Source organism: Monodon monoceros, unplaced genomic scaffold (assembly GCF_005190385.1).
Source record: "Monodon monoceros isolate NGI ecotype Baffin Bay Population unplaced genomic scaffold, NGI_Narwhal_1 Super_Scaffold_21, whole genome shotgun sequence".
In the NCBI taxonomy this organism is placed as follows: domain Eukaryota; kingdom Metazoa; phylum Chordata; class Mammalia; order Artiodactyla; family Monodontidae; genus Monodon; species Monodon monoceros.
In genome coordinates, this window is record NW_021703778.1 from 121,640,468 (window position 1) to 121,667,885 (window position 27,418).

At 34.4% G+C, this 27,418-nt stretch overlaps 1 protein-coding gene across 1 annotated transcript in view; it reads right to left on the bottom strand.

The window, feature by feature from the left end:
- MDGA2 (MAM domain containing glycosylphosphatidylinositol anchor 2) overlaps nucleotides 1-27,418 on the bottom strand; it is an 826,010-nt gene that overhangs the window by 182,602 nt on the left and 615,990 nt on the right. The window contains exon 8 of the mRNA XM_029239755.1: nucleotides 19,134-19,427. Coding sequence (XP_029095588.1) covers nucleotides 19,134-19,427 — 294 coding nt within the window. The remainder of the gene's footprint in view (nucleotides 1-19,133; nucleotides 19,428-27,418) is intronic.

Sequence of the window (27,418 nt, forward strand, 5' to 3'; positions counted from 1 at the left end):
AAATTCACAAGGCAACTTCTTTAATAAACTTTTTAAATTTTAATTTATCAGACACTGAAATCTTGTAATTATATGTACCAAGAATGCTTTTTAAGTAAGATTTCAAACACACTGTACTCTCTAGATGCAAGAGATGCAAAACGGCCAAGCACATATAATTATAGGTGCCTCTAGTCTCCAAGTTATCTTTTATTTAAATTTTTTACTCTCGTTTTTCACTTAGAATAGACATCCGAATTATTTTAACCCTGGGTATTTATGTGATGAAATGTTTTAATCCATGTATCTTTTTAGTTCAAGTATGTAGTTTCTAGGAGATTCCTGAAATGGTTACTAGAATATGTGTTTTCTGTGATATATGCATTAACTGTAATGGTTTGTTGGTAACAATTTGAAACTTCAAGAATACTACTGTAATGGTTTGTTGGTAACAATTTGAAACTTCAAGAATACTAAGAGATCATCTTACTAAGTTCTTCATTTGCATAAAGAAACTGGTGGTAGAGACTGAGACAATTAAAAGTCACACAATTAAAAATGTCACTGCTAGAATTAGAACCCAGTGCCAGATTTAGAATCTATGCTACAATTTATAGTCTCCTATTTCTCCCCTATTCCAGAGTGTACCCATATTCATAGTTATGGTAAAAACTATGTGTAGTGTAATATTTTCATTAACAAAACTGTAACTGAAAAACATGGCCAAAGTCAGGAGTACGTATTTCAAATATTCATTAACTAATGCATTTACTGATCTAGGCTCTTTTGGAAGAAGTAATTACGATTCATAAAGGGAAGAGCTTATACTCTAATGAGAAAGAGACAGAAAAAAAGGGAGAGAGAACAGAGACATGCATGTATAGATATGATAGATACAGATAAAATCTATATCTATATTTATACCTGTATCAATTAGTAGTTGGAAGGTTGACATTACTAAGAACAAAAAAAGGGTCAGATTTACAGGATAAAAAGATTACACATAGCTGGAGGTTTTGGAGGATACCATTAGAGAAAAGTCATTTGACTGTTGCTTTGAAGGTGGTAAAGAGTGAGCTCATAGAGGTGACTCTAAGGATATTTATGACAGAGGAAACGAAATTACAAAAAGCACCAAGTTTAAAAGTGCACAGGATAATGAACTGTTCACCTTGACTGGAATATGGTATATGATCTCAGAGAAGGGTGAAGGATCTTGTTCTCCAGTTTAGGAGTCTGAACACTGAATCACAGGTAGTGAGTAGTCATATAGAGTCTTTGAACAGAGAGAGAACAATCAATGCTTGCATTCATGCCTTTTCATGAATTTGGCTTGGTTATCCAAGCCAAGTAAATCATGTCCCATTGGAGTTAATCCTTGATGAGAGGTAAAAGAGGACAAGTTTGTTTGTTTGTTTGTTTGTTTCAGGTGTAGCTGGAAATAATGAGAACCACTAAATAAAGCAAACAGAGAATGGAGCTAATGGTTGAGAAGAAGGCAACATTTAAGCCCCTGAAACCCACTATACTTTCTTGCCCATAAAAAACAAGAATTTTCAGTCACTTTCATCTGACAGTGTTCCTGCTCAGAAAGAAACATTCATCCAACATCAATGTTCTGAGAGGAAAGGGAAGATCAGAGGTGGGGAAAAATAGTAGGAATTTCTTGCAGGAGATAAAAGGGCCTCCCTTTGAAAATGACAGTTCGACTAGAGAGGCAGGAATGAATTCAGAGAATGTTTTGAGAAATAACAGCTAATATTTAGGAAGTACTATCTATGTGTCAAACACTGGGCTAAAGACGTCTCAGGCATCATCTAATTTAATCCTCGGATAAATCTATGATACAATGAAAATAAATCTCCATTATGACAGATATAAAAAACAAACATTGAGAGAAATGATGGTTAAAGCAGCCAAGCTGGAATTTAAACCACATGTCTAATTTCAGAATCCAATATTCTAATTTTTAAATGCATATGAGGAAAAAGGGAAGATAGAATAGTGACTCTAATATTGGTAACAGAGAGGAGAGAGATCCTTTAAGGTGGGACCGGGAATTCAAGAGGAGAAAAATAATTAAGGGGAATAATTATAAAGTTTAATTTCAGTCACATTAGATTTTAGAATTCATCAGGAAACTAAGTGGGAATTTCACAGAAGCTGGCTGAATGTCTCATATAAATGTGGGGAAGATCTGCACAACAGATGGTTTAAGTGATGGCTTAAGTCATTATATTGCCAAGTGAGAAAGTGCAGAGTAAGAGAACAATAGGAACAAAGCCTGATTTGGAGAAAGGAAGGATAAACAGCAATAAAGACACGACTGGAAGGTAAAAACAAAACTAGCACACGGCAACATAAAAGACAAAGAAGAAGAATGCATTAACAGTAATGAGTGTTCACTCCATAAACATGCCCTCTTCATGGAGCCAACATTGAGTTAGATAGATATGCATCATATGTATTTATCTCTCTCTACATATTTGCATAATATGCATCTATATCTATTTATACGTGTGATTGATTGATACATTTGTACCTTAGGGTTTGAAGTCAGCACTTAAAGCAAAAACTTCTTATACTCAGATTACTTATGTTTTTAACTGAATAAAAAAGTACTATATTTATCATCTTATATTGCACACAAAGCAGTTAGTTTATGTTTAAGAACATATAATTTGAACACTAGGATCACCAGGGAAAATACTGACACTGACAAGCAGAAAGAAACTAAGAACAATTGAAGAAATGTCAGATTACTTCTGCCATTTCATCCATACATTTCAATGCAAATAATTTAAATGCTAAGAAATTGTGTCTCGTTTTTCTTAAATATTTTTCAACTTCCTGCTTAATTTTGAACATTTTCTTCCCCTTATTAATTTTGTATGTTTAAATCCCTCTTAAATTTAAGAAAGGTACTCAAGCTACCTAATTTTCTTCTCAAGAAAAACAATAATTTTAATTCACTGAGAAACAATATTAAGAACAAAGTCCACGTATACACTAATTTTCAAGAACATTATTTGACGTCTTTCTCTTTGGAAATAGTTTGTAATTAAGAAGAAAGTAATTTCCACATTTAAAATAAGTCTAATAAGAGTGAAATCAATGGAGAATTTCTTTCAAATTCACAGTGCATGGTCAGCCTAAGTTTCAAAGTTTCCTTTTGAAGAACTTTTGCTTTTGCCTACTAGAATCTTTAGGGCTTCAAGGAAATACGCGTTTGCCAGAAGAAAGGAATTCAAAAGATGATCAAAATGATCCATGAATAAAATACAGCTACTTCCTCCCAAACCCAGATACAAAGCTGTAAGACCAGCAAAGAGAGAACATAAGCACAGCAGTACACAGAAAATGAGTCAAAAAGCAAGTTAAGAGAAAAAAAGTAAGGTATACTAGAAACATACTTGTGTAATATACACAACTGTAATTATTACAACCAAATGAAGAAAAATACTAGAGCGAAAGAATTACTAAGAAAATTTAACATGGCAGATGAAGAGAGTAGATGAATTTGAAAAAATGAAAAAAAAAATTCCCTCCTGCATGAGAATCTGGCCTTCTAAGGTTCTAGCTGTGCTCTCCGTGAAAAGGGAAGAATGTCAGCTATGATTTCAGGCAACATTTCTGTATTAAATTGATTCTGGATCGAGAGGAATGTTAATATTGGATAGGAAGACATTAACTTCAAGCTTAGTGTAGTTAGTGACTCTTGTAGCTTCAGGGACTCTGGAAGTTATACCTATAGGTTTGTTACAAGAGACATAGAGACGTTGGTTCCTGTGGGGAAGAGGATTTTGCCAGAGTTCCAATCCCCAAATTACATAGATCTTGTCTCCTTATATATGAGCCATCATCTAGGCAGAGGTTCCCAACTTGGGATAATTTTGCCCATCAGAAACTCTTAGCAACGTCTGGAGATATTTTTTATTGTCATGACATGAGGGAGGGGCGTGCTACTGGCATCTCAAGATTAGAGGCCAGGGACACCTCCAAAGATCCTAACATTAACAAGATAGCCCCCACACACAACAGAAAATTCCATTTTGGGCAGAATAATTCCCTGTTGGGAGTTCTATGCGTTTGAGACATTTAGCAGTGGTATCCCTCCTTCCCCAATTATGACAATCAAAAATGTTTTCAGAATTTTCAAGTGTCCCCAGAAGTAGGGATGGGAGGACATGCTGGCAAGCTGTGGTTCTTGTCTTATATCTGCAAAGTGAATTTGATTCCATATGTGTCTACAGTAACCCCATGAGTTTGAATATAGTTGAACCAAGAAGACCCTCTGGTAGGTTATATAATAGAGGAGTTCACTACTAGGTTAAAAGTTATTAACATAATATAATATAGTATAATATAATATAACCCCAAATAATATAATATATGCAAAAATCTTTGGCTGGTATTAAATATTAAAATATGATATTGGATCAAACAATTGATAATAAATAAAGATAAAATTGCTAACAACAACATGTAAGCTAAAATTCTATATGAACAATGTTTGTAAATGGATTAAACTTTGGTAACTGTGTCTCTCTTGCTGGAGAGACAGGAAGTCATGTCTTCCTTTCACAATACTGGCCTTTGATTTCTCACTTCCCGATGATTTTATCATGCACTGACTGACTGCCTTTTTGCCATTCAATTTCTTACATTGTTACCTAACTTCTGAAGTGCTTGTGCTTTTTTTCCTAACCAGAGAGTCATGTCTTTTGCATACCTTATGTTTTCCTCTGCACTAAACATTTCATAGGAGGGTATATTTATAAAATAAATTGATCAAGTCATAAGCACATTCATGGGATATATTATTGTAAACCTCTGTGTGTGATTTATTTTAATGGTTTATTATTATTACCTTTTTATTTTCATGGGAGAAAAGCAGTGTTTAGACAATTTATAGACAATAAATTCTGTATTTGGAAAGAATACATTTATTTTTGGATGAGAGATAAATCCTTTTATAACTAAGAAAGATTAAAAAGGCACAGGTTTTTGTAGTTACACATATATATTTACAAACGTGTTCATGTTCACCTCTCTTAGAGAATATATTTCCATAAAGTGAGGAAGGGGGAAGGAGAGGAGACCCAGGGAAAGAGGCAATGTAAACCTTCTTCATTCAAAATACGTTTAATCTAATCACATATCTGAAGGCTTTCAAGGGAGAAAATGATCTTTTCAGTATCATGGAAATACTACAATCATCTTAAATTCATTTCTGCACAACAGGGGCGGGCAGAAGTACTTAGCTGACAACCTCAATGAACAAAAACTTGTCTGAGTTAAGTTGTCAATACTTTTAATCATTCTGTTTAAGCTGGCTGGTCCCTATCTCACTTCTTTGCATAGATGCTGAAAATAAAACTATTAATGAAAGGGTTTTTTTCTAAATATTAAACTATGGTTGTATCTACATTAAGATAGAAGCAGAGATGGAACCACGGGAAAAATTATGCATGTATTTTCTTTACAAGATGCATATACTTAACTGATCCTCTTTCCAGGTAATCTGTGATCCATGGCTCAGTAAAGACATCTTGTCTGTGCTCTACATTGAGAAGTTCTTTAGAATGGGAGAGTTTCTGTTGTCTTTGACAATTTCCTTAGATTAAATACCCTGCTGTATTCTCTGAAAGAGTGAGAAACAGGGAGAAAGGGGATAGCCCAGGAAGGCAGGAGCAGTTCAGCTAAAGTATAGTCATCATAAAGACTCTGCAAAATATCATGTTCACTTGGGAAGTTCAAATTTCAAATATTCAAGAGGAACATAAAAATAAAAAGTTTAAACAAATCTGCTTTCAATGCAGCTCCATTATAATTTCTCATTAAATCTGCTGGGAAATGAGGTGAAGTATATTTATATGACATATTGACTTGAAATAAAAATTTTAGAGTTTATTTTATACAATTTAAATTATACACCATCGTATACAGCTATTGTTTCTTCTTTTTAAAGAAAAGATCTTAACTATCTTGGGGTGGGGAAGGTAGGATGGGAGAAAATAGCACAGATATTAATGTTTTCAAAATATTAACACTGCCTCAAGGTTCAGTTGATTAATGTTTCTAATAACTGCTGCAAACATCAGAAGAACAAATATGACCACTTAATTCAAATGAAGGAACAGTGTGTAATAAATGCTGAATTCTATTTAATAATCATTAATGTTAAAATATGAAAAATGAATGCTTAAAATATTAAGTATTTTCTTAGTAAATGTAAAAGCTTACCCCAACCTACATTCAGTTGAGAAGATAAAATTTTAAATTTCTTATTAGGAGAGGTTTAGCTTTAAACTTTTCCCAAGTACAGAGGCCCTGGAAATGGATCAGTTAATCAAGAATCTACCAATTTTACAACTGCTGTGGTGCTAGAAATGTAAGAGTTTCTTAGGCCCACAAAGCATTTAAGTTATAGTAGGAATGGATCAACAGTCTTTAGAAAAAGAAAAAAAAAAGAAAATAGTAAACAGTAAAATGGGGTATAGGAGCAATAATTTACAAGAAAATGGATTCTTTACATTAAAATATACCAGAAATGATATATTAAAATGATAATCATAATTTCCACTTTGTGCTGCATGGTGAGCAATGTTCTAGTTGCTTTGCAAAATTATTTCAAATAAATGTTAATTGAAAATGGAAAACATTTTTCTTTCTTGGAAATAGAAAACTAAAGCTCAGAGAAATTAAGATATTGGACAAGGGCCACATATATAGTATCAAATTAACAAACTAATTCTATAAGCAATAGTAAGGAGAGTTTTGATGAAGGCCAACAGTGAAATAATAACCAATGATTTTGAAACAAGTTTATCATCTAATATGTATGTTCAAAATGAAGTTTTGCTTTGAAGTTCTAACTTGTGCAGACTAAATGCCAGTGTCCACAGGGCTATCAAGGAGGGCCCTCTTCTCAGTCACCAAGGGGCTTCCTAAAGAGGGAGGACCGAGGCAAGACTTAAATGGTGAAAAAGAATTGAAGAGTTGGTGGGAACAGGAGAAGGGAGGAATAGGAATCTACTACAGAGGCAACACCAAATTACCATGTCTATGAGGCTAAGAAGAGATGGGCTGAATTAATACAAAAAAAAAAGGAACACATCTGAATAAGTAGAGCATTCTAGGCTATGCTAGAAGGCATTTTATTGTTCTTTTAAGTTAAAATTCTTATCTATTCACTTATAAATTCCTTTGGATAGCCTTTAACATCTTCCTGTGTGGATACGGCAAACTGCTTCCTTGTTTCCTCTTTAATCAATATTTACCTCTTACATTATTAGCTTATATTAGTCTCTTATATTAGCTTTAGGTCAATCTCTAGTCAATATTTGTAGAGCAATTTTTCTTTTGAAAAAATCCAAAAAGTAGTTATACTTGCTCAACACAGTCATTCTGTATATCTCAACACTACAGAAAATTACTCAGTAATTCATCTAACAATAGTAAGCATATCTGTTACATTACATTCCAATCTATCTTTAATTTTCTTTTTCTTTATAAGGTCCATGGTGTTCTGCTTTGGTTGAATATTCATTTTGACTGAAAGTAATAATCATACACACTTCACTAAATTACTTGAGAAAAACAATAAGTGATAAAGCTCTGATCTCTGGCTCCCTCCTCTTTACAAAATTCGGTCTTGCTTTGGAAATAGATGAGGAACATGGGGTCTTTCAATAGCTCTGATTATTTTCTTTCATAATTTTTCTTCATTTGGTAAATAGAAATTGTAAGTAAAGGGTGCATGAAATCTCATTTGAAGGCAGCTGAAAGATGGTTACTTAATACATTTTAACATTATGGTCAGTTTTTGGTTTTTAGTGGGTATTTTATAACAGAAATATCTTATCTTTACTTGTAGGTACAATAAATGTGTCTATCGATAATAAAGCTTTTAATATAAAACTAACAACCAATACAGTATTTATCTTCTTCACCTGATTTTCAAGGAAATGTACTTCAAAACACACTCACTTCTCTAAAAGATTTTACTAGTGCTTTGAGATAAAATCATTTAAAGTATAGCTTTTATTAAAAATAAAATGTTACAGTTTATGAAATTAAAATCACAGTATGTAATATGTATACACCTATAACACAAATATAAGAGCAATAATTTCTTTTAGGAAGACAATAGGCATATCTTAGTTTCTTCATTTAATATTTGAATATAATCTTCCAATGGCATTTTTACTTAATCAGTATTCAAATGATCAGTACTCTACTGATGAATTTAAAAATAACTTTTACTACTGCTATTTTGTTTAGGAAATTGTTCTAGTTTTGTTCAATAAGCTCTATACATACTATAATTTTTAAATGATATTAATCAATTAAACTATCCAACATTTTTATTTTCAATGATTCTATCCTAATACTGCTTCACATAAATATAAGCAAGAAAGTTAAAAGAACTGTTGTACATTTTCAAAAACATGTAAATGAAATTAAACAGTGGCTGAATATTTAAAGGTCTGTTAAAAACTCTACAATATACATTGCAATTTCATCTAGCATTTAAAAAAATTTAGATGAATTTTAAACCACTATTTTTCAAAATCTTATATTTGCAACTTCCTATTCTGGTCTATATCATTTGTAGTAATTGGCAATCGTAGAAATTAAAAATATTATAAAATAAACCTTCAGCTTTCAAGGAACGAGCAATGTGCACAAAAATTTAATAATTTAAACCATTTCATTACGGTGATTAAGCTACCCTTAATAAGATATAAAATTCTGTAAAATACCTCTAGGCTTCTGTCACTTGTTAAATCTTTATCCACACATTTTAAGAAGAAAATTAATTGGAGATAGTAAATAATTGAAAAAGTTTTAATAAAAGAATTGCTCTATTATTTTAACACATGGGCTAAGAATAAATCTCATTTGAAGATTCAGAACATTAAATTAAATGTACTGTTCAACCTTTTTATGTAATATGAAAGCATTTATACTATTTATATTTAGGTCCTTAAACCTATGCTCATCAAAGGCCTAATACAATTTCTTCTTTGGTCCTTTAATTCTTTTGATTGGTTATTGTTTAATTGGACACAACTAAAACTTAATGAGAAAAAAAATGCCTTAGAGACACATTTGTTTTTGTTTCTTATTTATTATGACCATCTCTGTTTCATTCTTTTATATTTCAAAATTGATTAATTATATATAAATATATATCTGTTTATGTATACATATTATGTGTGCATATATATACATATTTTGTCCTAGAATAGACTGTCCTACAATTTACCAGTGTAATAACCATTTTAAGAAAGGAGACCTTAATAAACTAAAGTGTAGAGTTCAAGTGCTGAAAAGTGTCTTGTAAGGGTTAGAATAACTGACATCTTCTCCCTTCATACACTTGGATGTTTTCAGCTATCAAACTATTATGTGAGAGACCTTCAAGATGGCAGAAGAGTAAGACGTGGAGATCACCTTCCTCCCCACAAATACATCAGAAATACATCTACATGTGGGACAACTCCTACAGAACACCTACTGAACGCTGGCAGAAGACCTCAGACTTTCCAAAAGGCAAGAAACGCCTCACGAACCTGGGTAGGGCAAAAGAAAAAGACAAAAGAATAGGGACGAGACCTGCACCACTGGGAGGGAGCTGTGAAGGAGGAAAAGATTCCACACACTAGAAAGCCCCTTCACTGGCGGAGACAGTGGGTGGTGGGGGGTAAGCTTCAGAGCCACAGAGGGCAGTGTAGCAACAGGGGTGCAGAGGGTAAAGCGGAGAGATTCCTGCACAGAGGATCAGTGCCGACCGGCATTTATCAGCCCAAGAGGCTTGTCTGCTCACCCCGGCCAGGACAGGTGGGGGCTGGGAGCTGAGGCTCGGGCTTCGGCAGTCAGATCCCATGGAGAGGGCTGGGGTTGGCTGCGTGAACACAGCCTGAAGGGGGCTAGTGTGCCACAGCTAGCTGGGAGGCAGTCCAGGAAAAGGTCTGGAACTGCCTAAGAGGCAAGAGAACATTGTTTCAGGGTGCGCTAGGACAGGGGATTCAGAGCGCCACCTAAACCAGCTCCAGAGATAGGCAAAAGCCGCGGCTATCAGCGTGGACCCCAGAGACAGGCATGAAACGCTAAGACTGCTGCTGCCGCCACCAAGAAGCCCGTGTGCAAGCACAGGTCGCTATCCACACCTCCCCTCCTGGGAGCCTGTGTAGCCTGCCACTGCCAGGGTACCGTGATCCAGGGACAACTTCCCTGGGAGAACACCCCAGGCCTCAGGCTGTTGCAACGTCATGCTGGCCTCTGCCACTGCAGGCTCACCCCACATTCCTCAAAGCTCCCTACCCCCAGCCTGAGTGGGCTGGAGCTCCCTAATCAGCTGCTCCTTTAACCCTGTCCTGTCTGGGTGCGGAACAGATGCCCTCAGGCAACCTACACGCAGAGGTGTGGCAAATCCAAAGCTGAACCCCAGGAGCTGTGCAAACAAAGAAGATAAGGGAAATCTCTCCCAGCATCCTCAGGAGCAGCGGATTAAATCTCCACAATCAACTTGATGTACCCTGTATCTATTGAATACCTGAATAGAAAACGAATCATCCCAAAATTGAGGCGCTGGACTCTGGGAGCAACAATATATGTACTTTTTTACTTTTTCTCTTTTTGTGAGTGTGTATGTGTGTACTTCTGTGTGTGATTTTGTCTGTATAGCTTTGCTTTTACCATTTATCCTAGGGTTCTGTCTGTCCATTATTTTTATTTTATTATTATTTTTCTAAGTATAGTTTTTAGCACTTGTTATCCTTGGTGGATTTGTTTTTTGGTTTGGTTGCTCTCTTCTTTCTTTCTTTCTCTTTCTCACTTTTCTTCAAAGCCATGTGGCTGACAGGGTATTATTGGTGCTTCGGCCAGGTGTCAGGCCTGTGCCTCCGAGGTGGGAGATCCGAGTTCAGGACATTGGTCCACCAGAGACCTCCCGGCTCCACGTAATATCAAAAAGCAAAAGCTCTCAAAGAGATCTCCAACTCAACGCTAAGACCCAGCTCCACTCAACGACCAGCAAGCTACAGTGCTGGACACTCCATGCCAAACAACTAGCAAGACAGAAACACAACCCCACCCATTAGCAGAGAGGCTGTCTAAAATCATAATAAGGTCACAGAAACACCAGAAAACACAACACCGGATGTGGTCCTTCACACCAGAAATAAAAGATCCAACCTCATCATCCAGAACACAGGCAACCTCCACCAGTAAGCCTACACAACCCACTGAACCAAGCTTAGCGACTGGGGGCAGACACCAAAAACAATGGGAGCTACGAACCTGCAGCCTGTGAAAAGGAGACCCCAAACACAGTAAGTTAAGCAAAATGAGAAGACAGAAAAACACACAGCAGATGAAGGAGCAAGGTAAAAACCCACCAGACCAAACAAAAGAAGAGGAAATAGGCAATCTATCTGAAAAAGAATTCAGACTAATGATAGTAAAGATGATCCAAAATCTTGGAAACAGAATGGAGAATATACAAGAAACATTTAACAAGGACCTAGAAGAACTGAAGAACAAACAAACAATGATGAACAGCACAATAAATGAAATTAAAACTTTTCTGGAAGAAATCAATAGCAGAATAACTGAAGCAAAAGAACGGATAAGTTACCTGGAAGATAAAACAGTGGAAATAACTACTGCAGAGCAGAATAAAAAGAATGAAAAGAGTTGAGGACAGTCTCAGAGGCATCTGGGGCAATATTAAATGCACCAACATTCAAATTATAGGGGCCCCAGAAGAAGAAGAGAAAAAGAAAGGGACTGAGAAAATATTTGAAGAGATTATAGTTGAAAACTTCCCTAATATGGGAAAGGAAACAGTTAATCAAGTCCAGGAAGCACAGAGAGTCCCATACAGGATAAATCCAAGGAAAACATGACAAGACTCATATTAATCAAACTATCAAAAATTAAACACAAAGAAAAAATATTAAAAGCAGCAAGGGAAAAATAACAAATAACATACATACGAATCCCCATAAAGTTAACAGCTGTTCGTTCAGCCCAAACTCTGCAAGCCAGAAGGGAGTGGCAGGACATATTTAAAGTGATGAAAGGGAAAAACCTACAACCAAGATTACTCTACCCAGCAAGGATCTCATTCAGATTTGACACAGAAATTAAAACCTTTACAGACAAGCAAAAGCTAAGAGAATTCAGCACCATAAAACCAGCTTTACAACAAATGCTAAAGAAACTTCTCTAGGCAGGAAACACAAGAGAAGGAAAAGACCTACAATAGCAAACCCAAAACAATTAAGAAAATGGTAATAGGAACATACATATTGATAATTACCTTAAATGTGAATGGATTAAATGCTCCAAATACACAGACTGGCTGAATGGATACAAAAACAAGACCTATATATATGCTGTCTGCAAGAGACCCACCTCAGACCTAGGGACACATACAGACTGAAAGTGAGGGGATGGAAAAAGATATTCCATGCAAATGGATATCAAAAGAGAGCTGGAGTAGCAATTCTCATATCAAACAAAATAGACTTTAAAATAAAGACTATTACAAAGAGACAAAGAAGGAAAGTACCTAATCATCAAGGGATCAATCCAAGAAGAAGATATAAGAACTGTAAATATTTATGCACCCACATAGGAGCACCTCAATACATAAGGCAAATGCTAACAGCCATAAAAGGGGAAATCGACAGTAACACAAACATATTAGGGGATGTTAACACCCCACTTTCCCCATGGACAGGTCATCCAAAATGAAAATAAGTAAGGAAACACAAGCTTTAAATGATACATTAAACAAGATGGACTTGATTGATATTTATAGGACATTCCATCCAAAAACAACAGAATACACTTTCTTCTCAAGTGCTCATGGTACATTCTCCAAGATAGATCCTATCTTGGGTCACAGATCAAGCTTTGGTAAATGTAAGAAAATGGAAATTGTATCAAGTATCTTTTCTGACCACCATGCTATGACATTAGATAACAATTACAGGAAAAAAACTGTAAAAAAGACAAACACATGGAGGCTAAACAATACATTACTTAATAACCAAGAGATCACTGAAGAAATCAAAGAGGAAATCAAAAAATACTTAGAAACAAATGACAATAAAAAAATGACAACCCAAAACCTATGGGATGCAGCAAAAGCAGTTCTAAGAGGGAAGTTTATAGCAATACAATCCTACCTTAAGAAACAAGAAACATCTCAAATAAACAACCTAACCTTACACCTAAAGCAATTAGAGAAAGAACAAAAAACCCCCAAAGTTAGCAGAAGGAAAGAAATCATAAAAATCAGATCAGAAATAAATGAAAAAGAAATGAAGGAAACAATAGCAAAGATCAATAAAACCAAAGGCTGGTTCTTTGATAAGATAAAGAATATTGATAAACCATTAGCCAGACTCATCAAGAAAAAAAGGGAGAAGACTCAAATCAACAATTAGAAATGAAAAAAGAGAAGTAACAACTGACACTGCAGAAATACAAAGGATCATGAGAGATTACTACAAGCAAGTCTATGCCAATAAAATAGACAACCTGGAAGAAATGGACAAATTCTTAGAAAACCACAACCTTCCAAGACTGAACCAGGAAGAAATAGAAAATATAAACAGACCAATCACAAGCACTGAAATTGAAACTGTGATTAAAAATCATCCAACAAACAAAAGCCCAGGACCAGATGGCTTCATAGGCGAATTCTGTCAAACATTTAGAGAAGAGCTAACACCTATCCTTCTCAAACTCTTCCAAAAAATTGCAGAGGAAGGAACACTCCCAATCTCATTCTATGAGGCCACCAACACCCTGATACCAAAACCAGACAAAGATACTACAAAAAAAGAAAATTACAGACCAATATCACTGATGAATATAGATGCAAGAATCCTCAACAAAATACTAGCAAACAGAATCCAACAACATATTAAAAGGATCATACACCATGATGAAGTGGGATTTAACCCAGGGATGCGAGGATTCTTCAATATACGCAAATCAATGTGATACACCATATTAACAAATTGAAGAATAAAAACCATATGATCATCTCAATAGATGCAGAAAAAGCTTTTGACAAAATTCAACACCCATTTATGATAAAAACTCTCCAGAAAGTGGGCATAGAGGGAACCTACCTCAACATAATAAAGGCCATATACAGCAAACCCACAGCAAATATCATTCTCAATGGTGAAAAAGAGAAAGCACTGCCTCTAAGATCAGGAACAAGACAAGGATGTCCACTCTCACCGCTGTTATTCAACACAGCTTTGGAAATCCTAGCCATGGCAATCAGAGAAGAAAAAGAAATAAAAGGAATACAAATTAGAAAAGGAGAAGTAAAACTGTCACTGTCTGCAGATGACATACTATACATAGAGAATCCTAAAGATGCCACCAGAAAACTACTAGAACTAATCAATGAATTTGGTAAAGTTGCAGGACACAAAATTAATGCACAGAAATCTCTTGCATTCCTATACATTAATGATGAAAAAATCTGTAAGAGAAATTAAGGAAACACTCCCATTTACCATAGCAACAAAAAGAATAAAATACCTAGGAATAAACCTTCCTAGGGAGACAAAAGAACTGTATGCAGAAAACTATACGACACTGATGAAAGAAATTAAAGATGATACAAACAGACGGAGAGATATGCTATGTTCTTGGATTGGAAGAATCAACATTGTGAAAATGACTATACTACCCAAAGCAATCTACACATTCAGTGCAATCCCTATCAAAGTACCAATGGCATTTTTCATAGAACTAGAACAAAAATTTCACAATTTGTATGGAAACACAAAAGGCTCCGAATAGGCAAAGCAATCTTGAGAAAGAAAAACGAGCTGGAGGAATCAGGCTCCCTGACTTCAGACTATACTACAAAGCTACAGTAATCAAGACAGTATGGTACTGGCACAAAAACTGAAATATAGATCAGATCAACGGAACAGGACAGAAAGCCCACAGATAAACCCACAGACATATGGTCACCTTATTTTTGATAAAGGAGGCGAGAATATACAATGGAGAAAAGACAGCCTCTTCAATAAGTGGTGCTGGGGATTTTGCACAGCTACATGTAAAGAATGAAATTAGAACACTCCCTAACACCATACACAAAAATAAACTCAAAATGGATTAAAGAGCTAAATATAAGGCCAGATGCTATAAACTCTTAGAGGAAAACATAGGCAGAACACTCTATGACATAAATCACAGCCAGAGCCTTTTTGACCCACCTCCTAGAGAAATGGAAATAAAAACAAAAATAAACAAATGGGACCTAATGAAACTTAAAAGCTTTCGCACAGCAACAAGATGCACATAACAAGATGAAAAGACAACCCTCAGAATGGGAGAAAATATTTGCAAATGAAGCAACTGACAAAGGCTTAATCTCCAAAACTTATAAGCAGCTCATGCAGCACAATATCAAAAAAAAAAAAGTATCCAAAAATGGGCAGAAGACCTACATATATATTTCTCTAAAGAAGATATACAGATTGCCCACAAACAGGTGAAAGAATGCTCAGCATCACTAATCATTAGAGAAATGCAAATCAAAATACAATGAGATATCATCTCACACCAGTCAGAAGAGCCATTATCAAAAAAATCTAGAAACAATAAATGCTGGAGAGTGTGTGTAGAAAAGGGAACGCTCATTCACTGTTGGTGGTAATGTAAATGGATACAGCCACTATAGAGAACAGTATGGAGTTTCCTTAAAAAACTAAGAACAGAACTATCTTGCAACCCAGCAATCTCACTACTGTGCATATACCCTGGGAAAATTATAATTCAAAAAGAGTCATGTACCACAATGTTCATTGCAGCTCTATTTACAATAGCCAGGACATGGAAGCAACCTAAGTGTCCACTGACAGATGAATGGGTAAAGAAGATGTGGCACACATATACAATGGAATATTACTCAGACATAAAATGAAACAAAATTGAGTTATATGTAATGAGGTGGATGGACCTAGAGTCTGTCATACAGAGGGAAGTAAATTAGAAAGAGAAAAACAAATACTGTATGCTAACACATATATGTGGAATCTAAAAAAAAAAAAAGGTTCTGAAGAATCTAGGGTCTGGACTGGAATAAAGACGCAGACGTAAAGAATGGACTTGAAGACATGGGGAGGGGGAAGGGTAAGCTGCGACGAAGTGAGAGTGTGGCATGGACTTTATTATATACTACCAAATATAAAATAGATAGCTAGTGGGAAGCAGCCTCATAGTATAGGGAGATCAGCTCAGTGCTTTGCGACCACCTAGAGGGGTGGGATAGGGAGGGTGGGAGGGAGACTCAAGAGGGAGGAGATATGGGTGTATATGTATATGTATAGCTGACACTTTATTATAAAGCAGAAACTAACACACCATTTTAAAGTGATTATACTCCAGGAAAGATTAAAAAAAAAGAAAAACAACTGTTATGCAACAAGTCCTCAGATACTCTTGAAACCTAAATAATGAGAACTAGTTATGCAAGAAGCAAGATGCATGTGTGTGTGTATATATATATATTCTTATTACATTTGTTATCATAACATATTTACTCAACACATTTTCTGAATAGCTATCATGTAAAATATATTATGCTGGGAATACAAAATACATAAAGCATAGCTTGTTATGCGACGATGTAACTAATCGCTGAGGATGACATAAACACATGCACATATACATGTATATTTGTGTGCATGTGTGTATGAAAATAACTTAGTATTTTATATTCTATATGAATCCTCACTTGTAGCATGGCTACCCCAGTTAAGCACAAATACCATATTATTTTCATACTTTTAAGAAGTCACCATAAAAGTTAAAATATTTATGATTTTAAAAATGTATCAGGATTCCTACATGGCTAGTTTTGCAGGAATAAGTCTTAGGTAGGCTTGAAAGCTGGACCTGCTAGCAGGGCCTGGAAAATGAATGCTTGACTCAGAAATATTCTGGAGTTCTTACCAGTTTTTGTACCTGGCAAATGCTCAGACACATAACTAGATTCTTCAGAAGAGCTGGGAATACATGAAATTAAGCTTTTTGAAAGACATGATGGCATCCTTATCTGAAACTGTCAAGACTGCTGGCATCCAGCCACCTTTCTGGGTAGGCCAGGGAAGTTGCCTCTGAGACGAAGTGCTGTTAGATTATACCCGCTGCTCTGCAAAGTCACCTTGGGGTGCAGATCTTTTTCTCTACATTAAATGAACTCGGCTTTGCCTATGTCTGTTGATGGCTTTCAGTCAATTACATCCTTGTGACACTAGAGACAACTGTGTCTATTTATCTTCATGTGCTATTATAGGACTGAATTTTAAGATCTTGTGCTGAACTTATTATCTATGAAATTTATTAGGAAGAAAAAAAAAAAGGAAATTTAGGTTGTCAATAGAATCCTGGAAGTTAGTATATTCTATGGAGATAAGAGATCCTGGTTCTTGAACCTTCAATTTAAAATTCCCTAGAGCCAGTGGGTTTCACAGCTTCCCCAGAGAGTGTGAGCAGGGTGAAAATGAATTGCCCTGTGGCTTTAGGAACACTGAAGCTTGGTGCATAACTCTGGAGGAAGCACACAATCCTGTGATTACCAATACGAATGAGGTGCTCCAAACTGTATCAATTTCCTCTGTGGTTACCTGAGCATGTCTCTTATTTTCTGGAGAATTAAGGAGAGGTTTCGTTAAAAAAAAATTGTTTTTTTCTTTCTGAAACCTGTTTTCACGTGAACCTCCCACCCATGAGCTTATTATCATGAGTATAAAGGCCAGTGAGGAAAAAATGTAATGTTAAACTGTGGAATGGAACTTGCCACCTAAAAGCTGCATTCTTTAGAGATAAAACTAGTAATCAGTTGGAAATCAGCCAAGATATTTGACAAATAGAAGTTTGCATATTTATAGGATAAACAGCAGACTGAAATCTGAGTTTCTAAAGAACAGGGACAGGGAATGGTTAAGCAGCACCCAGAACACTGCTCCTCTCACCACTCATACTCCTCATACATAAGCCCATGTGTTGTTACCTGCCCCAAACATAATCCTTCCATATCTCAATTATCCTTCCAAATTTAAAGTCAGATCATCTAATCTGCCAGCATCCTTAAGTCTTATATAAAAATAGACATTTTGGACTAATTGCTATTTTCCAAGTTACAGAAGAACCACAGAAAGAAAACAACATCATTGCTTATTGAAGTGTATAGTTTCATCTACTTCATTCTTTTTCTTGAAGGCTTTGCCACCATGTAGTTAACAAATAATACATCAACTAAACTGTTCAGCAACACTCCTGGAGTTTGAACAGATTGTGTTTAGTTTGCTTCTTCTCTTTAACAATATCCACACTACCTGCTATCCAAAATACCAGGGCATCATCCTCTAATAACCCAACACCAGTGACATTGTTAAACTTCTTAATATCATGAATTTAGGTATTTTTAATACTAAAAGCAAATACAAAGCGCAGTATGTCTGCATTTTTTTATTAGAACTCTAACAGTGATTTCATTGAAAATAGTTAAAAATCTATCATATTCAGCTCTCACAGTTAAACAATTATCTGTGGAGAAAGTCAAGCAAAACTTTAGCTCCTAATACCTGCCTGAATTATCTATATATTACTAGATAATTATGTAATCTACTCTTACAACTTCAGATTGCACACAGCATTGCAATGATTATGTCTCCACAATTTAAGCAAAGGGATGCCTTGAAATAGGTGGATAATTTGGGCAAAGGGCACACAACTGCTGAAGCAGAAACATAAACTATGAAAACAAAAGAGTATTATAATCTGAATTAGCAATTACTTCCAATCTCCATTTTGCTTCATTGCACATGGCCAGTATTTAACCATTAGGCTTGTTGATTCTTTGGCATTAACCAATGACATAACACCATCATAATCATCACACACATACTAATACAATTCTTTTCCATTAGTGTGTATTAGTTCAAATAATAGGCAGATTTAGGGAAATTATAGTTTAAATTGGGTAGCAATAATGTAGAAATATTGTTTACTAATCCAATTCCAAAAATCACCTCATTTTCTTCCCTTGTCCCCCCAATCTCAAAATACATAGAAAAAAATGTACTTACACTGCACGATGAGCTGCACCAAGGCTTCTCTTGGTTTCACATTAAATCCATTGTACTGGCTGGTCTGACATCGGTACATTCCTGACATCTCCCTAGATACATTCACAATCCTCAGTGTTCCATCATAACTCTCCATTTGCATTGACCCATCAGGCATTGCAACTTCTTTATCCGCTCTAGACCAAAGGATGATGGGTTTAGGTTTTCCAGTTACTTGACACTGCAGTTCTATTGTGTCTCCTTCTCTGGTGACCAAAGGTGATTTTTCCTGTGGAACAGTCAGATTGGGTGGAACTTGAAATGGGAAAAAGAAAATTTTTCAAGGTTAGTATGTACTGGTAAAGCATATTCAAACACAGAAAATCATAAGGAAACAACTTCTGCTGGTTGAAGATGTGTGACAATTCAGATGACAAAAATTACAGAGACCTTGGGGATGGGTGGCACTTACCCTCACTTAAAATAATTCTAAATTGTTTTTGTAGAACTTTCTCAAATGAGGTCTTCAAACATTAGCAAAATAAAGCATTACATTGGAACGTGAATGGTCAACATAAGAACGATCTACTCAATGACTTGTCATTATCAGCCATTAACTGGGTCTTTAAGATCTGCATTTCACAGAAGAGTGATCCTACTTGCTGAGGTAAGATTTAGCTTTTCAGTCTTCTGCTTCCTATGCTGTTATCTCTTATCCAAGGATGGTATAAGAAAGGGATAAGAGACATTATAGACTTAGCAGGCACAGTAAATGCAATAGGAAAGAGAAAAAGAAGAACCTCTGATATAAAACCAGAAGTTCTAAATTTGGTTTAGAAACTGTTGCCAAACTGCTAAGGTTTAGGATTCGTTCTCTCCCTCGAGGAAATGAAATGGAACAACTGACTACAATGCCACACTCTGACAATCCAGTGTATTGTTCTTTTTGACTTTTAATAGTTTTTGACATTTTAATTTCAAATGATTTCACTTTAAGATTTTGAGATCACTATACATAGTTTGTCATGATGCTGCCACTATTTCTGTAAAATTAATTTTAAGTGAGTTTTCAAAAATATATTTCAATAATCTAAGAATTTAATTTTCTCAAGTAAAGCTAATTTCTGATTTTACTGAAGATATTTATGAGAAAATTAGATTGATTTTACAGGAACTTACCTTACTGTGCTGGAATATATTTATGTTAGGGTTTGGTGAAAAATGAACTAATAAGAGGCGAGTGCTACTCAATGAGTTTTCCTACAAACCATATCACCTGTTCCACTGGAAGACTTTTACTTCTCATACAAATGTGTATGAATTCAAAAGTATTTATGCAATAGGACATCTATCAAAAAAGCATGGGCTAAACTAGAAGGGCAGAATAAGAATAACCAGAAATATATGAATAATTCTATCATTGTGATAAATGTCATATGCTTCCCCTCTTTGGAGTTAATACAGAATATGGACAAAAAAGGCAAAGGTTTTATTCTCCCTTCTAGCATTACTGTGCTCCAGTGCCCAGGAACAAAAACAAATATAATTAATTTTTAAAGTATTTTTCAACTAATATTGAAATGTTGTTCCTCTTTATTACACATAGAGAAAAATAAATTTAAGTACAAAGTGATATGAGAATTAGTTATCTTGCTATTTAAATATCTTCATGTCTTTTTCATTTAATTCCTTCATTTACTTCTAATTAAAAAAGACAAAGTAAATAATGCTAGCATCTTAGAAATCAGAAAATATGAAACACTAACCACTACCTTCTTGAAGTAGATATATATATATTCTAGGAACTGGCATTAACGAAAAACATGTTTAAAAATGGCTGCATTTTTAAAACCTCCATGATTAGATAATTTACTCTTGTAAATATAAACAACTAAATAATTTAGTTAAATAATTTGTTCTTTTTGAAGTGAACCAGCAGGGAATGATACAATTCTAAATAAGCATCATCTAGTAACAATAGGATTGAAAGAAGCTGCAATATTTATTCACCGTCCATTAGAAAGGACACAGAATAACAGCAATAACCTCAGCATTTAACATTAATTATGCTCCTATTGTGTGCCAGGCATAGTTAGGGATATTACATTTTCATTAATTCTCATGACAATCCTGGGATCAAATATTTAATATTAAAATTTAACAAATGAGAACACTGAGAATGAGAGGATAAATACTTTGAACAGAACTCAAATTGAGGCCAATTTATAGCAGGTGGCCAATGTAGAGATATGAACCCTGAAGCAGGCTCCAGTAATGTATGGTGTCTGGAATGAATAACTTGAGTTAGTACTGGACTCTTGCTCATAATTAGTCTGTTCTTATGGACAAACTGGACCAGTTTTACCTGCCCATCTCTTGGTTACTGTCTCAGGGACAATAAAAAAGAGTCAAGGTAGAAATGCGAGGGAGTAAATAACACATATGTTGCAAATTACCTTATCTATCTGTCTTACATCTTATATGTCTATTTTAAATATCTGTATCTACCTGTATAATTCCTGTATACAAGTCAAAACTTCTTATAAGATATACCACTCTAAATAAATATCCAAATTATGATACATTTATGTGAAATAAATGAAAAGAAATTATACATTAAAAGATTATTTAATAGAATGTTATTATTTGAAATCGGAAGATTTCATCTCTTCCAAAAACAAACCACATGACCTTGGCCAAGCTTAAGCACTCTGAGTATGAATTTCTTCGTTTTTGAAACTAAGAATTTATACTTTACCAGCTCCAAGGTTATTAATGTTCTGACTATAGGAACAAACAGTAAAAAGTTAAAGATAGGAGTGGGGCTAATAATAAGTATCTATTTTCTAACTTAATAAGATGAATATTCAAAGGTCTTATTACATTAGGCCAGTCTAACAAAAACAGATCCTTGACTAGCTATATTTTTTTAAGTTTATCATGCTAGATAGTTCAAAAACTCCCTTGTTAATGTATGTTATTCATTTGTTAGATAAACTTTTCTCCCGATGTAACCAAAATTATAGAAATGTAAACCTCAGTTTCAATCTAGGTAAGTTACAAGTTGATTTTTTAATAAATTTGCTCATTTTAAAATAAACACCGAAGCCTAATTAAAATGAAGTTTATTTTCCATCTCTTCCATGAGGCTTTTTAAATCTTGATTTCAGAGTTAACCCTTTCTTTGCAACTTTCTTGGACAAGAAGGTCTTAAAACTTGTCATAGTTTTTATAGACTTCTCTCTCTCTCCACATTAAATTTTCCATTCTCTAGAATGCTCTAAATTATTATCATAATTTTTCCATCAGGAGATTTTGTTCTCATGAATATCTCTCTGTTTTGCATGTTTATAATGTGAACTGTAACTTTACCCCAAGGTTCTTCCAGTCGATGATTGCAGCCTACTACTATTTTCCAAAAGTCTTGCAAATCCCCAAACCTAAGCACTATTTATTTCTTGACTTAGTTGTTAGTTAATTATCAGGACACTTGATCTGTTAATTAGAAACAATAGACTTTTCTTTGTTTCACCATCTTCTAACTCACCACTTCCAATCAGCAGCTTTGGTTTCTCTATCAAAAATATCTCTCATATCAGCCTATTTCTTTTTATGGCTATAGGTAGCTTTCTTAGTATAAGTCATCCTTATCTCTTCTTGTGACAGTGTCCTAAGTGGTCTTTCTGCTGCCAGTTTAATTCTTCCAGGCCTCTTGCTTCTATGTCATAAACTTTATCAACATAAATAAAATCATGTTCCTGTAACTATGAAAAACTTCAATCCTCAATGAGTGTGCTCATCATAATACTGCTTTAATTAAAAAAAATAATAACTGAAAACAGCCTGACAGATTAACTAAAAAAAATCGTGGTACAGTCACATAATAGATTATGATGCAGCCTTTTTAAATGATGATTTAACAGACCCACATTTATTGACAAAGATATTTATATTGCTAAGCAAGAAAAACATGCTAGTGAATAGCATGAATAGCTACAACTACTATTAAAAAGTGAGTAAAACATGTTACTGAGAAGTATGTACAGTATCACATTTTAATATAAAAAAAGACATATGCTAATGACTGATAACAGAGTTTCTTAAACGGAGAATATACATAATTCATCTTTATACTTGCAGCATCCCACACTCTATTTTACACATGATAGGAACTCAGTAAAAATGTTTATACCATATGTACAAATTAAGACAGTGAGGCAGTTGAGCACTGATTTATGGAAGAGAACAAGATTTACATGGGGAAAAATGTAGAGGAAAAGAAAGCCCAGAAGGAACTATACCAAAACACTAACAGTGGTTCTCCCTGAGTGTGGGATTATTGGTAATTTTTTTGTATATTGTTCATTTTTCATTCTTCTATAATATATGCTATGCATATTAGCATATTATAGTCTTCAAGAAGCCCAGAGAAAATTAAAATGTTAATGCAATCTATTATCCAAAGCTCATTTGATGAAAACTCCACTTTTTAATAACAACAAGTATATCACTCTAGACATGGTATTCTAGAAACATAGTCTTAGAAGTGCTTCTCTAGAATAACTCACTCCTACAACACTCATCACTTACAATTTCACTGACTAGTGAACCTCAGTGCCCTTTCAGTTCTTTCCTGTATTTGGCAAGTCAGGCCCTTGTCTTCTAGCACCCCCTACCTGCCCCGTGTGTTGAGATTCAGTTCAAAGTTACCACTTATGTGATGATACTTTGCCTACTCCTAGGCTGAGTTTGTTGCTCACTCTTCTTGACCACATATTATGTTGTATACCCATTTAACCTGTACTCGAAGCTTCACCCTGTATCTTCTTCCATGTCTATATCCCTGACCAGATAGCTCCTTGAAGGCACAGAGTGTCTAACTCTATCTCTAAAGCCTGATGCCTTGCTTTCCTGGATGGCACAGACCAGGAAGTCTTGAAATAATTGAGGAAGGAAGAGGGGGAGAGAGGGCAAGAGGGTAAGAAGGGAAAAAGATTAAAATCTGTGAATATAAAAGAAATAAATGTAATAGATAAAAATCATGAACATTTTAAAAAAGTATTAAATAACAATGTAAAGTAATAATTCTATATAATTAGTAATCCATACAACTAGCAGAATCTCCTCTAAAATATATTGTTAGTATAGATTTCAGATGCAGTAGATCTTCAAATTTGTGAAGGTGTGTGAGAGATAAGAGAGTAAAAAAAGGATTCGTATAGTTTTCCTTTTCTTTCTCCTTTCATTTAAGATTTGGATAGGTAAGTTGTAAATTTAAAAAACAAACGAACAGAAAACAAACAAAAGAGCCAATATGAGGACATGACATTTAATTTTGTCATGATGTTTTTATGCTCTTTCTCTAATCAACTAAATTATTTTTTCTTAAAATATTGTCTCACAATGAAAATGTTAAATTAAGTAGAAAAATTTGAAATGTCTGCAACTTGTGAGATTTATTCATAATGCATTTGCTAGAAAAAAGTCCCTCCTAATAAAAACACAAAGATACATTCTTTGACATATAGTCTATACACTGTCCTTGCTTTGATTTTTCTTACCTGAAATGCTACTGTAGGAGATGCTATAATCGGAGAAACTTAAAAAACATGGTATGGCACCAAAACTTCTCATTCCAAACATAAAAAAAATAGACAAGTAATATGAACAAACTGGTTCTCTGTCAACTTTTCCACTGTATCACAGACTGTAAAATAAAGTAAGTATAGAAAATAAAAATGCTTCCATTTCTTCATTGGGAAGGAAGGTGAGGAAATTTAATCTTCAGTTTTTACTCAGAAAATGGCTGGCTTATTTTTCCTACTCAAAAGAATACAGGGGAAGGTTAGTTCATCTCAACTACATGAGAAAATATCATGCTGTTTGAAACAAAGACATAAGAATATGCTTATTATGAACTTATTGGTTTAAATATGTAAATACGCATAGTGCACTTTAATAGTAGATGTTTAAACAAAAGATATACTTCTTTTAATACATTATAATTTTTTATAATAAACTAAGTAATAAGTAGAATTGTCTCCAGAAGGACAACTAGACTCATATTTTCAAGAATCTTAAAATAAGTATGGCACTAATTCAATCATATTTGAATTTAGGGGGAGAAGTAGTTTATAGCACATATGTATGTTCTAGAGTAGAATATATAATCTACATTTAAAGCATAAGTAAATAAGACCAAAAATATTGTGTTTATGACAGTGAACCCCAGAAGTCAGAATTCAAGAATTCTCATGCTGACTATGTATATATACACACATGTAAAAAAGTAGTAAATAGTGAATTTATAGACTCAACTAATCCAAATGAACCAAATTTATTGTATTATTTAATCTTCAAAAACAACAGGTGAGGTAAAAAAATTTATTATAGACTTGATGTGAGTTTCATCCTTGGTGATCTACTGATTGAAACTCCAAGCTTAGATATATCCTTATTGCACACCACATAGTTTTAAAGGAAAGATACCTCTATCACACTTGAGTGCTTTCTCAGTGTCCGAGTCAGCAGTTCTCAATTGTTTTTTCCAACACATTACAGATTAGCTTTGTAAGCATGAGACTTGTACATGGATATAGTCAGATTTTGAGGTTTTGAAAAATCACAAAATAATTTTACATGGAAGCAAAGAACTGAATAGTTTGCAACTGCAACCACTATCAATGGCACATCAGTAATACCTTCTCATAATGGACTATGGGATAAGTAAGATAAGCCTTTGGTTAAGTGAAATTGTCAGCATCTTGTAACTCCACTCAATTCTTTTCCATTCAATTAAGTATCTTCAATGTAAGTGAGAATAATATCAATACTGTAATCTGTATTTTAAAACCTCCATACACTAATAGTGGAACTATTCTGATTCTCATGCACCTCATAGCTGATTTGATGAGCACACACTAAGATTTGGAATAACTGCCTTAATACATGGAATTTTTAAGAATAAGTGGTCATTGAGAAATATTCATATGATGATATAAGGTAAATTTGAGAATTCCCTTCAACTTAAAAATAATTCTAATCCAGATCCCCAAAATACTTTTTAAACTAATAAGCTTGACCCATTTTCTTAATAATTATATGTCAATTAAAATGTATAGTAAGATGTGCTTGAAAAATATTCAAGGTGACAAAAGAAATCCAACATGCTAAAGACTCCTCATTTACTAATGGATTTGCTCATATTTGCTTTCTTTTAGAGACCATGACGAGTAACAATATTTGATGAAAGACAGAGACACTCTAGAGCTCATTTCTCATGAAAGAAATAAAGGTTGCCAATGGATACTTCCTGTTTTGTAAAAACACAGAGACAATATGGTGATTTATATGATATGCAGCACATAGAGTATTTTTGCAATTGTTGTCGTTTTAAAATATGCAGAACTTCCCTGAGCCAAAGGTTAATATAATAATATATTGCATTGCTGCACTTCCTTCTGAATTATCTTCCCCCATATAAATGGATCACTAAAATCTAATTGACAAATGCTTCTTCCTCCTCCTAAAAAAATCTTACCATTTCTGAATTAATCTCTCTTAAAAATCCTATTATTCTACCATTCAAATAGCTTTAGTAGCTCCCCATTTTCTAGAACGTCTAAATCCCATTGCTTATTTTCCATTTTACCTGCCAACACTTATTAAGCCATAGTGCTTCTGTGAAAAGCTCGCTATTCAATTTTGATAGGTCTCTTGGTCTGTTTAACACTTGGCTCATTTCCTACTCCTTGCCTTCCTTCCTTTACTCCAGGAATGACTTTCCCGTCATAATACCCATCCAATGATTTCCCATTCTTCTAAGACCCAACTGAAACTTCCTGTTCTCTTAAGTCTCCTGATTTCTGTATCTTTTATTCATCCTCCATGTCTCTGAATTATAGTGTATCTGATTTATTCTATCTATGTCACGACAAAATGTCTACTCTTTTACATATGTAGCCAAAACATTCTGAGGTCAGTGCTAGGCTTTATCTAGTTCCTCAGAAAATAGCTCCCACACCATGTGATATTTTAAAGTATTTTAGAGGTGCTTAATAAATTCATGATTAATTGATGGAGCACCAATCAAGATTACTAAGCAATCAAAGTAAGAAAGCTATTGATGAATAATCACCTCTTGATTATCAAAGGCTTAATTATAAAGTATATAAATTTCAAGATCATTTTCACACATCAACTCTATTTTTAGTTTAAAAAAACACAAAAACCATAGGTGTTCATAAAGTTAGCACGTATACTAGATTTTAATTTGGGCATAATAATGAAACAGAGAGGTAAAATAT